Raw genomic sequence first — 15,144 nt, 5'->3', positions numbered from 1 at the left:
GTGAACCTTTTCTAAAGTCCAATAATGGTCATGATGTCTGAAAACAGTAGCAACTCTACCAGCAATATTCAAACATCAGGGAGTTGACGGAGGAGTTCATTTGATATTATTGTGGTGGCGAACACAAATTTTCCCCACTCAGTGTCATGGGATCTTTAGCCTCTACAGCTTTTTACGTTAAAATATTTCCAATTATTTAACAGTTTGAATTAATGAGCCAGGAAACAAACTGGAGATCTTGTACTAATACAATTTAGCCGAAAAATCTAATCTGAAAGTAGACTGTACTTGAAACAAAGTAGGGGTCTCGGTTTAACATTTTATTAAAAGGAAATCACATCCGAATGGAGCATTGTCTCAGTTCTACATTGAGGCATCAGTTTGCATGATGCTCTCAAAGAACAGAACATTTTAAATTCCAGGGCCATGCCAGACGAGATCAGCCATACTAAATAACACACTTGTTTTACACAAAGACTACTACATCATGATTATATGATGTAATGCTCCTATAGCACAACATCCTTTGATATAATGAAGTGATGCAATGGAGTCTTTTAGTCAGACTTGAAAAGAAAACGGGAACAGGAGGCTTTTCAAACCCTTGAACCTGCACCGCCATTCAACTGGACCACAGCTGATCTGCATGCATCGATCTGCCTTAGCTCCATATCCCTTAGCCTCCCAAACTAAAATCTAACCATCTCAGCCATTAAAACTCCAAATAGCCACAGGTTTTTGAGGAAAAATTGTGTTCTGGATTTCTACTCCCCCTTTTGTGGAAAAAGTACTTCCTGATTTCACTTCCAAATGGCTTAGATCTAATTTGAATATTATATCCCCCCTTGTCCTCGATTCTCTCAAAAGAGGAAATAGCTTTTTCTGAATTGCATATCATCCAAACATTTTAACATTAAAAACACCTATATCAGCTTAATCCTCCTACTGAAGGGAATACAAGACAAGATTATTCAACCTGCTCTCAGAATTTAACCCCACAAGCCAAGTACCATACTGATTATTGTGTGTTGCACACACATCAGGGCCAGTATCTCTTTCCGGAAGTGTGGTGCCCAAAACTGAACCCAGTACTTGATATGGGGTCAAATAAATAAAAGCTTACTTGTAAAGGTCAGGCTGAGGTTGTTCACATTCAATGGCGGCGTTCAAAGAATCTACTTCCATATCTGTACGGAATGCACTGGTGTCCGGCACAGTAAAGTATGTCTTGTCAAGAATTAAAAACAACACACAAAAATCAACATTAAAATCAATTACAATTGCAATCCTCTTAAAAAAAATTAAATTCATGATGACTGAATATAGGCCAAGTTATTCAAATTCTAATTTTTAACAGGCAAAAATTAGAAAAAAGGTACAAAGGCTACTTTGTAGATAAACCAGGACATTACAGGCCAGTCAGTCTAATCTCGATGGTGGGGACGTTACTAGAAAGAATTCTGAGGGACAGAAAATATCTGCACTTGGAGAGACATGGATTAATCAGGGATAGCCAGCCTGGATTTGTTAAGGGGTCGTGTTTGACAAATTTGATCAAATTTTTTAAGGAGGTAACCAGGAGGGTAACGCATTTGATGTGGTCTACGTGGACTTTAGCAAGGCTTTTGATAAGGCCTCTCATGACAGATTGGTCAAGAAAGTAAGAGCTCATGGGACTAGTAATCCAGATACCTCAGGTAATGCTCTGGTTCGCATGGCAGATGGTGGAATTTAAATTCGATAAAAAATCTGGAATTAAAAAAAAAAATCAATATGTCTAATGGTGGTCATGAGACCATTGTCGATTGTTGTAAAAACCCACCTGGTTCACTAATGCCCTTTAGGGAAGGAAATCTGCTGTGCTTACCTGGTCTGGTCTACATGTGACTCCAGACCCACAGCAATGTGGCCGACTCTTAAATACCCTCTGACCAAGGGCAATTAGAGATGGGCAATAAATGCCGGCCCAGCCAGTGACGCCCATATCCCATGGATGAATAAAAAAAAAGATCTAAGACAAAGTGGCACATTGGATCCAAAACTGACTGAGAGACAATAAGCAGAGGGTGATGGTGGAGGGATGGTTCTGTTCCCAATGGAGTTCCGCAGGGCTGGGTGCTGGGGCCCTTGCTATTTCTGGTTTCATAAATAATTTGCACTTGAATGTAGGGGGTATGATCAAGAAGTTCGCAGATGGCATGAAAATTGGTAGAGTGGCAAATAGTGAAGAGGATAGCTTTAAACTGCAGGAAGATATCAATGGGCTGGTTAGGTGGGCAGAACGGTGGTAAATGGAATTCAACTTGGAAAAGTGTGAAGTAATGCATTTGGGGAGGGTTAACAAGGCAAGGAATTATACTATGATTGGTAGGACCCTGGAAAGTACTGAAGATCAGAAGGACGTTGGTGTATATATTCTTAGATTCCTGCGGGTAGCAGAGCAGGAAGATAAAGTGATTAAGAAGGCACATGGGATGCCTACCGTTATTAGCCAGGGCATAGAATACAAGAGCAGGGAGGTTATGCCAGAACTGCATTAAACGCTGGTTAAGCCACAACCAGATTAGTGTGTGCAGTTCTGGTCACATTATAGGAAGGATGTGATTGCACTGGAGGGGGCACAGGAGATTCATCAGGGTGCTATCTGGGCTGGAGGGTCTGAGCTATGATGAAAGATTGGATAGGCTGGGGTTGTTTCCCTTGGAGCAGCGAAGGTTAAGAGGGGACCTAATAGAGGCATATAAGATTATGAGGAACATAGATAGGGTGGGAAGGAAGGCATTATTTCCATTAGTAGAGGGGTCAATAACCAGGGGGCATAGATTTAAGGTAAGAGGTAGAAGGCTAAGAGGGGAATTGTGGAGAAATCTTTTCACCCAGAGGGTGGTGGGAGTCTGGAACTCACTAGCTAAAGGGTGGTTGAGTCAGAAACTCTCGTAACTGTTAAGTAGCATTTAGATATTCACTTGTAATGCCATAGCCTCCAGGGGTATGGGCCAACTGCTAGAAAATGGGATTAGTGTAGCCAGATCTTTGTTGGCTGGCACAGACATGATGGGCCGAATGGCCTCCTTCTGCTCTGTAAATGTCCATGAGTCTACTTAATGTTACAAAATTTAGAAGGTAGATATGTGGCAATAAACAAGCTGATAATCAAGTCGGATATATAAGTAATTAAAATTTAAAGACTGAAAGTCAAAACTTGGCAAGGAAATAAGGAAATTCCATTGTAATGTTGTACAGACAAGCAATTAAGAGGTGATGCTTTACAGAAAAAAAGTAGTCAAAGTTACGATTGGATCATGGAAGTTTACAGCCCAGGAGGGGGTGATTGAGCCCATTTTCCCTGACTGGAGTGATAACTCAAGAGCGTAAATGCTTAGACTCATCTCACTAATGTAACATTAAAGATCAAAAAGTAGAAATTTCAACTTGCATAGAATGCCTTTAATGCAGTAAAATATCACAGGCGCTTCACTGGAGTGTTATGGATCAGATTTGTTGGGATGGTCTAGTACTCTATTTAGTAGGCATGGGGAGGGGGGAGAACTAAAAACTGATTGAAGATTTTGATAAAATATGAGGACATAGGTACATTATAATGTAGCTCCTTTAAGTCCTATGCGTGATTGAACTATTGTACACTCATGTTGCTCAAATGGTATTTCTGAGGGAGGGGAGATTGGAATGTTTTATCATTACATTAATCAGAACACTCAAAACAGATGGAGGCAAAGTGAGACAAAGCAGCAAAGGTTTGGAGTTTATTTATACTTCAACTTATTATTGACAGCAAACAGGAGCAATCTTGATCCAGTTGAAATTACTTTTGTGAAAGCACAAACTCTCAGAATTATGATATCTCTGAATGAATCACTGGCACTGAGGAAAGGTCATGCCATAATATGAAGTGCCTAACCAAAAGTGTGTGCAAGTACAGAAAATACAAAAGGTCAGTGAAGAATTTAGATAAGAAGTCTTATTAAATCTGACAACCAAATTTTTGTTTTTGCTGTTTTGCTTACCTGTTTCTTTACCTGTCCCATTATCTCACCCTTATGCCTTGCGCCATCAGCCTTTTTGTCACTTAATCTCTTGCCTTTCACTTGATCAGACCCTAACTTTTGTTTTTTAATCCTCTCACCACCCCACACCATTTCCCTGCCTCTGCAAGTTGCTTAAAATCTGTTACATCTCTAACTTTACTCTGTTCTGACGAAAGATCATTGACCTGAAACGTTAACTGTCTCTCTCTATAGATGCTAACAGACTTGCTGAGTATTTCTAGCATTTTCTGTTTTCTTTTTAAATAAGCATTGCTTATTTATAAGGAGTTCACGGTATTGGGGGTAATATATTAGTATGGACTGAGAATTGGTTAACATGCAAAAGACAGAGCTGGGATTAATGGGTCTTTTTCAGGTTGGAAAGACATAACTAGTGAAGTGCCACAATTATTTACTATCTATATTAATGACTTGGAGGAGGAGGCAGAGTGTAATGTATCCAAATATGCTGATGATACAAAAATAGATGAGAGGGCATGTTGCGATGAGGACGTAAGGAATCTGCAAGAGGATATAAAGAGGTTGACTGAATGGGCAGAAACTTGGCAGATGGGAGTTTAATGTAGGAAGTGTGAGGTCATGCACTTTGGTAGGAAATATCAAAAGGCAGACTATGATTTAAATGGAGAGACTCCTTCTCTCAGACGGTAGTCAATGTCTGGAATTCTCTACCCCAGAGTGTTGTGGAGGCTAGATCACAGAGTATTTAAAGAGATAGATTTTTGAAATATCGGGGAGTTGAGGGTTACAAGGAGCTGGCACGAAAGAGGAGTTGAGGCCTGGGGCAGGTCAGCCATGATCTTGTTGAATGGTGAGGCAAACTTGTGGGGTCAAATGGCCTACTCCTGCTCCTATTTCTTATGAAACTAAGCTCAGAATTAAGTATATGCACATTTCATATTTTTTAAAATCTGTGGTTTATTTTCCTTTGAGCTATTGTTTGGTGAAAGGACATGAAACGAACATTTATGCTTGTAATATCCAAACAAACACTATAATAAACAAAAAAATTGAGTCATAAATTCTTTTGTTGAGCATATTTTGCATGCACTGTACTAAGTACTGCATTGCCACAAATTACTGAATATCCAATAAACATTACTCAGGTTTGGAGGGTTCACTGGGTCTTAGATACGCAGTCCCTATTGTATGCTTTACCTTCTGACTTGATTCCCCATCCAAATTAGCAGTAGTGACATAGCAGGTGCCATCTTCTCTGCTCGAGGATAGAAGGATGAGATCACATGGAAACGTTTCATCTTCTCTCACACACACAATATCGCCAACCTAAAAACAAAAGCGCAAAAATCAATTCTCCCCAATTTTTCTTTGTTCTGCGTGGCCTGTTTGTTGTACTGTGTGGTCCCTTTTAGATTGCTACAAGGTCTTACGCCTTGAACAGAACAATGGTTTGAGCAAAAAAAAAACAAAAAACTGCGGATGCTGGAAATCCAAAACAAAAACAGAATTACCTGGAAAAATTCAGCAGGTCTGGCAGCATCAGTGGAGAAGAAAAGAGTTGAGTCCTCATGACCCTTCCACAGAACTCTTGAGTCACGAGGACTCGAAATGTCAACTCTTTTCTTCTCCACCGATGATGCCAGACCTGCTGAGTTTTTCCAGGTAATTCTGTTTTTGTTTTGGTTATGAGCAACCTGCTTGTTATTTTTGCATTGCTGCATGGCCATGCAGCTGTATAGCTGAGAGGGAACACTGCCAAAGATATATTTTTGCTACAGGCAACAACTGTTGATTTCATTATTTCCCTAATTTAATTAAAAGATAATTTAAACTAAAAACTAGCATACTACTTAATATGATGTCTCTCAATGTAAGTTAAGAATTTTAGAAGTCAAACTACACCGGGGTGGGGGGGGGGGAAGAAAGAGAAAAAAAGTCACATGTTAATTTAGCCGAATCCAACAATTTTAAATTCATAGCCCTTGACCTCCCACCCAATAGATTTGCACAATCTGAGTGTTAAATAAAATCAGAAGCACACAGGATCAAGTTACCTTGTGGCGACAATTCCGAGGTTCTATATTGTGAAAGTCATACCTGGTTCAGTACCTTGACTAAAGTTTACACATCTTTAAAATGTACTCTGCTGTGGTTGAGAGAAACCAGTGCATACTGACAAAGTGCATACAACTCATTTGAGCCACTTTGGCTTCCCATAATGAGATTTCAAACCAGAATTCTATTTTAAATCCCGTTTCTGCCTCCTTTAAACAGAACCAATAAAGGTACATTGTGCAATTAGCTGAAACGCACTGAACATCAGTTGTGCAACACAGCAGGTAAGCAAAACGGTCCAAGGTTGAAATTTAACTAACTCTCAAATGGCAATGATACAGCAAAATATACCAGTTAAGCTACAAAGGAATCAAAAATATTGCAGTTCCACCAAATGAACCTCGGTGGCCAAGAACAAACAATACAACAGGGTTGAGAAATTTTCATACCCCATATGCTGGGGGGGGGAATGTCAGGTGACCAAGAACTATTCCATATGCAAATTAAAGTCAACTTATAATGGTGTAATTATTTTAAGGCCCAATGGAACAACTTGCATTTATATATCTTCCTTTAACTTCATGGATGAGAAACACACTGAAAAGCATATAAAGTACGACTAGGTAATCAACAAAGCATGGTTGAGAATATTTTTTAAAAGGTAAAGGAGGAAATAAAAATCCAGCAGATGAGAGAGGTTTATGAAGAGAGTCCCAAAGAGTTGGGTGAGAATGGTGAATGCTTTGTTACCAATGATGCAGCAGAGAGGCAGTGCACCGAAATCGAGAGACAGAGCTGAAGAGCATGGACTGAGAGATGGAGATGACTCATGATGTAAGGTGGGGGGGGGGGTGGAAATTAATATGGGAATTATACATTAGGATGAGAATTTGAATGCGTTATTGACTGAAAAGGAACCAATGGATATTAGGCAAGGTCAAAGGTGATGAGTGAGTGCCACTAATGGTATATGATGTGGGCAGAATAGTTACTTTGTGTGTGTTGTAGAATTCGGGAAGCCAGTGAGGAAGGCAATGGGAGGAAAAGTTGATCGTAGAGCCAAACATCGATAAAAGGTTTCAATAACCCTGGAAGAAGGGGTGATGATGGAGATAGAAGCAAGTGTGCACAATGATTCAAACCTTATCATAAGGTCCAGTGTGACTCAGATTGCTTCAGTTTAGTGAGCAGCTGGGGTCATGGATGAAGTAAGATGCAAGAGCATTAAAGATTTTGGCAAAAGTCAAGCAAAATGATTTCAGTATTCCAAATGCTCAAGTGGAAGGAGGTCTGATTCTTAACCGGGTGTCAAGTCAATTTTGACTCTTCGTGACAGGGAACACAAAACAATCTAGTGTTTAGCATTGGCGAGTCTTGAAACTGTTTATCAAACATAACTACAAAAGTAAATTGATTAAAAAGAGAATTAAAGAATTATTATGCTAAGTTTTATTATCTATGCAAGTAACTAAAAGAACACACAAATAAATACAGAAAGGAAAGACAAGAAAAATCAGGAAAGCAAGATTAAATATTTATTATACAAATAACAAGAATATGCCAACATTGAACCAAAATGTGTGTTAAGTCATAATACATTTTTGAATTAGTCCAAATAGATTTTGTGGACAACACAGGTGTTGACAAGACTTTTTCCAAAACTGATATTCACATACATGACTGCACAGGCTTTGCCACTAGTTATACATATACATACATTTGCAAACATAAATTATGAATGAAGGTATTTCAATGTTAGCTTCCCGATGAGATATAAACAGCGAGTCAGTAGCAGACTAAGGATGAATGTGAAGAAAGCTGGTCTTTGGCTAACAACTAAATGGAAATAACAGTGACGTCAATTTGGAAAATACACCCAGCATTCATCAATCTGTTGAGATCAACCTTAAGGTCGATCCTTTGTGTCTTTGGAAAATAACATCAACGATAATCATCGAAAGACAAGTTAAATGGAAACTAAAGTTGGAGCTGGAAAATTTCTCTCATAAAAAATGCACAGCATTATCTTAATGTACAAAGTTCTGTTTCAAGGTGTTATTTTGGCCAAAGGCAGATGAACTAATGGGAATAACAAATCTCATTAAAAAGCAATGAAATCATTAATAGCAACATTAAGAGCATAGAAAAGGGAAGATTTTAAAATGGAAATAATTATGGTGAAGAATGAAAAACAAAGTGAAATAATCCATCAGAAGCATCAATACCTCACCTATATTGCGAATTGTGACATGAAATAAAAATGGTCATTAAAACCAGACTACAAAAAAATCAAGTGGTTACAAACATGAAGATAATAGGACTAAAAGCTAAAAGGAGAAAGAATTGCAAGGATAGGACGAAAGAATGGGGGTTGTGGGACTAACTAGATGTCTCTTCAAAAGAGTCGGTGCAGACTCAATGGGCTGAATGGGCCCCTTTTGTTTGGAATTATTCTATGATTCCTTACTAAGGCAAAAAATCAACCAGCACCTCTGCCCATCTTGCCAAGGTAACTGCATAGGAGATTGAAGAACCTGTTAAATGAGTTTCAATATTAGTGTTTTACTCAGCAAGTCTGTAATTGGTTAAATGCAAAGTATATGGATTGAGGAATAACTCACTCAAATAGTTATTTGTCAATTTTAAAAATTGCTTTAAAATTGATTTTTTTTCTTGGAATTATGTAACTGAAGACCTTAAAAAAATCCTTTAACTTATCCAAGTTGAATGTTTTTTGCAAAGATGTTCTAAGTATCAGGTACACTAACTGCCTGATCGGTTACCATCTTAACTACCCCCCAATAAGGTAGTGCTTACCCTCACTAACATCTTTGTACCATATAAAATCTTTGGTGAATTTTCACTATCATTTGGTATTGCTGGCAAGGATGGCAATACCCAAAACACAAAAATCATTTGAAACCCAAGGGTATCAAACATGTAGTGTTCTCAGTTTAAAAAAAAAACCTTGTATTTATATAGGTCTTTTCATGACCTCAGGATGTCCAAAAACAGTTTACAGCCAATGAAGTACTCTTGAAGTATAATCATTGTTGTAATGCAGGATATGCAGCAGTCAATTTGAGCACAGCAAGATCCCAAAAATAGTAATATAATATGACCAGATTGTTTGTGATGTTGACAGGTGTAAATTAGTCAGAGCACTGGGGAGAACTCAAATGAATAACAGAAAACGCTGGTAAAACTCAGCAGCTCTTGCTCAAGACCTGCTGAGTTTTACCAGCATTTTGTGTTTTTAATTTCAGATTTCCAGCATCCGCAATATTTTGCTTTTAACTGGGGAGAACCTCCCTCCTCTTATTCAAAATTAGTGCCATGGGATCTTTTACATCCACCTGAGGGGGCATGATCACATACCACATAAATGTCAAAATGACGTGTTACCTGTGGAGGACAATGAAGGTATCCTCACCTTAAAGGCGGATGGAAAAATGAGGGAAATCAGCTTCCTCAGATCCTGTCATAGCTTTCTGCTCCTTCAGGCTGCATTTAAACTGTGCACAATAAACCAAGAGCAAGTTGTTCAAGTACACTGTAGCTAAAGAAGTTGGTGGGAGGCAACACGTTTACATAAGTCAAACTCAGTGCCAGCGCGAGTCATCAATCTATTTACACAATTTTAGGACTGCAGTGCACTTTGGTATTCTTTTAAAAGAACGCACAACTTGAGTGATTAGGGAGAAAGATGGTTTTAAAAGTTATGGCTGAAGTTTTAAACAGATCCTTTTCTCACTCTTTGCATTTGGGATTTGATTACTAGCATGATTTAATCAAGTACACCTGTTAATTTACTCAGAGCTAGCACTATGTCGGAATCCAACAGAAGCAATATTTTATAAGAAACACTTTGGTACATACGATTACTTATTAAATTATTTGATTTTCAACATAGTAAAGCATCAAGAGAATTGGGGCATTTCATGCAAAGTAAGTTTTAAAGTGCCAAAAAGTACCTGAATTTTCTCACTCTGTTTTTCTACTGTTCTTCCTCCATCAACAACATATACAGGACTTTTATTGACAGAATTATCTGCTTTGTGTCTGAGCCAATCTTCATAGCCCTGTGAAGTGTAAAAAGCAATAAAACATGAACAGTGAGCTTAGTAATGTTCAATTACTTTGTGAATTATTTGGATGCAAGGATTGTTTGTACATTAATACACTTTTCTACTTGAGTATCTGCATATTATTCAAATGCACAAGAAAATAAATGCTGCCTTGCTGGCATTATCACAGTACCAAGAAAAAAGGAAGTCTGTCTTGTAAAGAATAAACAAATTGTTCACGTTAAGTCGGTTCTTAATAAGTAAACTTGCTTTAGATTAAATCAGAGGTTTTATGTGGAATTCTGTACTACACGGTAAGATTACGCAACATCTTACTTGTTTGATTGCAGTTACAATAATCACGAAAAAGAGAGGCAGTCCACTTGTTACTGGGCTAGTTGGAGTATCAACAATAACCTGAGGGGGAAAAATTGATAATTACAGTAAATACTGTTTTTAAGCACAGGAATGTTAAGAAAATGTTCAATCTAGGCAATGGCAAAGTGCTTAAACATCAGGATAGCAACATTTACATTAATTAAAAAGTATAATCTGCTTAAGAACAACAATTGCTACAATAACCAGGAAAAACATGCATTTTAATAAAGGACTGCAGATTCAAAGCAGCATCAAATTATTTGTTTCATATATTACTAATAAAATGCCAGTTTTCCCTCAAGTATTTCAGCTTACCTGTACAAGGAATATGATAAGAAAGTAAAAATTTGCAATTCTTCTGAACTGTTCAAACAGATTTTTTGGAATAAAGTTCCAGTATGTATACTGCAAGTGAAGAAAGGAAAGAGGAGGTAAGTTTAACGACCATCTCAAAAGTTTTCATTCTCATTGCTTTCGAACAGCAACATAAGAATGAACAGAAACAGGAGTAAACCATTTAGCTCCTTGTGCCTGTTTTACTACGAGTTTGGCCGATTTGTACTGCTTCATTTAACCACATTCTCTATTTTCCTCAATACCCTAACCTAACAAAAAAAATCTATCGATTTCAGCTCTGAATTTTTCAGTTAGCTCAACATCCAATCTTTTCCAAAGTAAGTTGTTCTAGATTTCCATGACCTTTTAAGAAACAATACCGTGAGTTTGTTGCTAACTGCTCAGCTTAAATTAAGGCTTGCTGAGAAAAATGTTTCTTTGCATTTACCACATTGAATCCCTTTGTCATTTTAAAAACCCATGTTATACTCCTATGGTCTACACACATTCTCCCCAAACACACTATTAAAGCTAATAGGTAATTTTATTGGCATGTTAATCTTTCTGCTCTGTAGATACTTATGTTTACACAGACTTTTAGTGAATAAATGTTTGCAGTCAAGGCATTGCATAATGAACATCAATTGGATTAAGTGTTTTTTTTAAATGTTACTCAAAGTCTTTAGTGAATGCAGATTTTAGAAAATTGTCTATTAATTTGGTTTCTTACTGCATCAGATGGTTCCCAAATCAGGTACAATATGGCCAAATGCTGGACTACAATTCTCTATTATTACTTAACAACCATAACTTTATTAATTCAACTGACTTAATATGGAATACTACAAAAAAAAATGTGCAACTACAAATAAAAGCTGTGGGCATCCTCTCTGCATTGGTCCATTTTTAATATATATGCTGCTGAAGCAAGCACCAAAAATTGCTTTTCCAGGGATTTTATCAAAATAGATGAAAAACCACAACTGAGCATTGTTTGTTGATTAACCCAAGATGTGAACCTTTCTTGCCTTAGCACAATGAATTACTTTTACTCTAACCAGCTCAACACAAAACACAGAATTATATCAGTTCTGATTTAGAAATAGCTGTAAAGGTTCAATGGCAGGAATGAACAATAACTTGCATTTATATAAAGAGCCTTTAACATATGAAAATGTCCCAATATACATCATGTATGGAAGAACTCCCTTTGAAGAATGAAAATTATTGGTAAGGGATCCAATCGTCCCCATGTGCCATCTCCACACAAATCTTAAGAACCTGAACACAGCACTGCAAGCAAAGGAGTTGAGCCAACTTTACAGTAAGAGGTCCATTTTCTTCGGAATCAGACATAGACTTAACTTCTTCCAAAATTAATTTTGGTTTGGGAGAGATAAATGCAGTAAAATGGAGGAGTGCTACAGCTACTACATACTCCAGTAAGTGGGGCAGATCTATTATTAGCCTATAAAGCTGCCGCTCTGGTAGAATAAGTGTTAACCTTCCCTGGAGATGCTTTAAGCAAAGCAATAAAAAAAACCCCACAATGTTAAGTCGGCCAACCAGCACAGAAGCAAAGGTATAAAGTCAATTTTAACTTTTGGATATTGTCTAGATACAAACAGAAAACTTAAGGGTTTAACTCTCTATTTCTCAAAATATAGATGTAATAAGCACTTCTTACATGTTCACATGAAACAGACATTCAACATCACTTCTGGAGTTGGAAAAATAATAACCAGTTCCATCATCACTGCTAGTGTGTAAGGTTTCTTATATTTCAAAATGATTGGAAGTGAAAACAATACTAGGAAGTATTATGAAGGGTGATAGAGAATCCCAGAAGAGACCCAAAGTATAATTTTTAAAATAACATTATTAAGCTGGTTTAAAAGGTTTCTCTGCAAAGCCTTGCATATACTCCAACTTAGCAGGCACATTCGACTGGAGAAATTCACATTTAAGCAAGAAGTCAACTTCCAAATGTACGCCAAAAATATCTAGCTTTAGGTTTTCTCATTAACATTCAATTTTACTGCTGTTGTCACACTCCACCACTGCCTGGCTGACAGACTGGTGCAGCCATAACTTCACCTCTTCAGCTCTTGCCAACACCCAATTGCCTTGGACATCATTAACCTCCCTTGTTACCTCAATCTCCATAGCACAAGAAACCATTTCTTCCTAAATAAGAGCAATATATTGCAGATGCTGAAGATCTGAAACAAAAATAAAGTGCTGGAAAAACTCAGCAGGTCTGGCAGCATTTGTGGGAGACAGAAACAGTTAACATTTCAAGTCCAATATGGCACCTCTTCAGAACTGAAAAGAGGTAGAGATGTGATGGGTTTTACAATATGGGGCAGGGGGAGGGTGCTGGGTCAGATGGAGCAAAAGGCAAGGTCAGGGACAGGTTAGAAGGTGGGGAGATTAAATGACAAAGATGTCATGGAACAAAAGGCAAAGTGTGGGAATTCTAAGAGTAAAGGAATAGAGTAGGTGTTAACAGTAGAAAAAAAGTCAGCACTGTCTGAAAGCAAAACATGAGAACAAGATACAGACAGGCACTTGTGGGTTTGGGGAAATACAAAATGAAGGGCAGAATTCACAGCCTGAAGTTATTAAATTCAATGCTGAGTCCAGGAGGCTGTAAAGTGCTTAACTGGAAGATGAGGTGCTGTTTCTCAACCTTGCGTTGGGTTTTACTGGAACAGTGCAGCAGACCAATGATAGAAATGTGAGCAATTACTACCATTCCCACTCTCTTTACCTTTTGTTCCATGACATCAACATTGGTCATTTAATCTCCCTGCCCTCTAACCCGACTTATCCCTTACCAGCATAAAACCACCACATTTCTACCTCTCTTCAGTTCTGACATTGGACTCAAAACATTAACTCTTGTTTCTCTCTCCACAGATGCTGTGGGATCTGCTGAGATTTTCCAGCACTTTATTTTTACTTGGTTACCATTTCTTCCCACATCCCTTCATGTCAATTCTGAAATAAACACGTAGATTAAAGAATGAATTTTTAAAAAAAAATCAAAACTAAATAATGCAGTTCCAATGATTATTAACTTGGGAGAACAGGTAAACTTTATACTGCATAGGAATATTTTGAGGCAAGTTAGGAACAGGCTTACCTTTGAAGAAATTATTCTGTTGTCACAAAAAGTCTGAGGAAGAAATGTTTCTATCCCAGGAGTTGGATGATGGCCAACATAAACCGTGCGGCTGTCAACTCGTTTTTCCTCCCCAGCACACTTTTTTAAAAAAAAGATTTTTCGTTGATTAAGTTGCAATAATAGATTCACAGGTTTATCTTTTCATTTTGTCCCGTTCCACTGGTGCAAGAAAGCCAAGATACTTGACCTAATAACATGAAGCTCGAAACTAAATTCATTTCGCATAAACACGGACGACATTTTCTTTCCAGCAACTTTTATGAAAAACATTAATACATAGCTTCTCCATGTAACCAATCTTATCAGATGATGCAAAGGATGGTTACTTTGACTAAGTATTTACGAGCTTGCATTGGAGGTTAATATCTAGTGACTTCTATCTTTTTGAAACTTAAATACTGTGAAATATTTACACCAAGGCTAATCGAATATATACATATGTCTCATTACTGCAGCTATGCCAAGTGAAGTTTTGCCATTGTTTAATGTGGCAATAAATGGTCAGAGCACCTGCATTTAATACAACTATACTAGAGAACACGCGAAAGTAAACAGCTTGCATTATATGCAGGCTTGAATATGAAGCATGACCTCTAGGGTTAATCTTTTTTTTAAGAGACACCAAGGTATGGTGGGAGATTTAGTAGGTTTGTCCAAAAAGCTGGGTCCAAGAAGGCTGCTAAAGACATGGAGAGGAGTAGACACACAATATTAGCTTTGTGTCTTACATCTTTGGCAGTCTCTTCTTGGCCTCCACCTATCACTGGCCCCCTATCGAGCTTTACCTGTTCCAGCCCCCTCTACCAGCTTATATTTCATCTCATTTCTATATTTTTTAGTTCTGTTGAAGAGTCATACGGACTCAAAACGTCAACTGTATCCTTCTCCGCAGATGCTGTCAGACCTGCTGAGTTTTTCCAGGTATTTTTGTTTTTGTTTTAGCTTTGTGTAAGTGGTCTTTGCAACTTATTTAAAGAAATGCAGTTTCTTTTCTAGAGGCATGTTCCAAATCTTCTAGCCTCTGACAAGTGCCCATAAGTAACACCGCGATAGAGTATATGAGACAAAGCTCAGTAAAGCCATTGTGTAG

At 37.7% G+C, this 15,144-nt stretch overlaps 1 protein-coding gene across 5 annotated transcripts in view; it reads right to left on the bottom strand.

The window, feature by feature from the left end:
* atp11c (ATPase phospholipid transporting 11C) overlaps positions 1–15,144 on the bottom strand; it is a 154,286-nt gene that overhangs the window by 109,841 nt on the left and 29,301 nt on the right. For all 5 annotated transcript variants that reach the window (XR_005944043.1, XM_041196043.1, XM_041196042.1 and 2 more), the window contains exons 2-7: positions 14,013–14,132; positions 10,844–10,933; positions 10,487–10,567; positions 10,058–10,165; positions 5,226–5,354; positions 1,124–1,227 (exon numbers count right to left, since the gene is read on the bottom strand). Coding sequence is in view for 4 of the 5 variants with exons in the window: in XM_041196043.1 (XP_041051977.1) it covers positions 1,124–1,227; positions 5,226–5,354; positions 10,058–10,165; positions 10,487–10,567; positions 10,844–10,933; positions 14,013–14,132 (632 nt within the window). In the remaining variant the exon portion in view is untranslated. The remainder of the gene's footprint in view (positions 1–1,123; positions 1,228–5,225; positions 5,355–10,057; positions 10,166–10,486; positions 10,568–10,843; positions 10,934–14,012; positions 14,133–15,144) is intronic.

The sequence above is a fragment of the Carcharodon carcharias genome, chromosome 9, assembly GCF_017639515.1.
Source record: "Carcharodon carcharias isolate sCarCar2 chromosome 9, sCarCar2.pri, whole genome shotgun sequence".
NCBI lineage: Eukaryota > Metazoa > Chordata > Chondrichthyes > Lamniformes > Lamnidae > Carcharodon > Carcharodon carcharias.
Note: the sequence above shows the minus strand (reverse complement) of the source record. Positions and strands in the feature narration are given on the sequence as shown.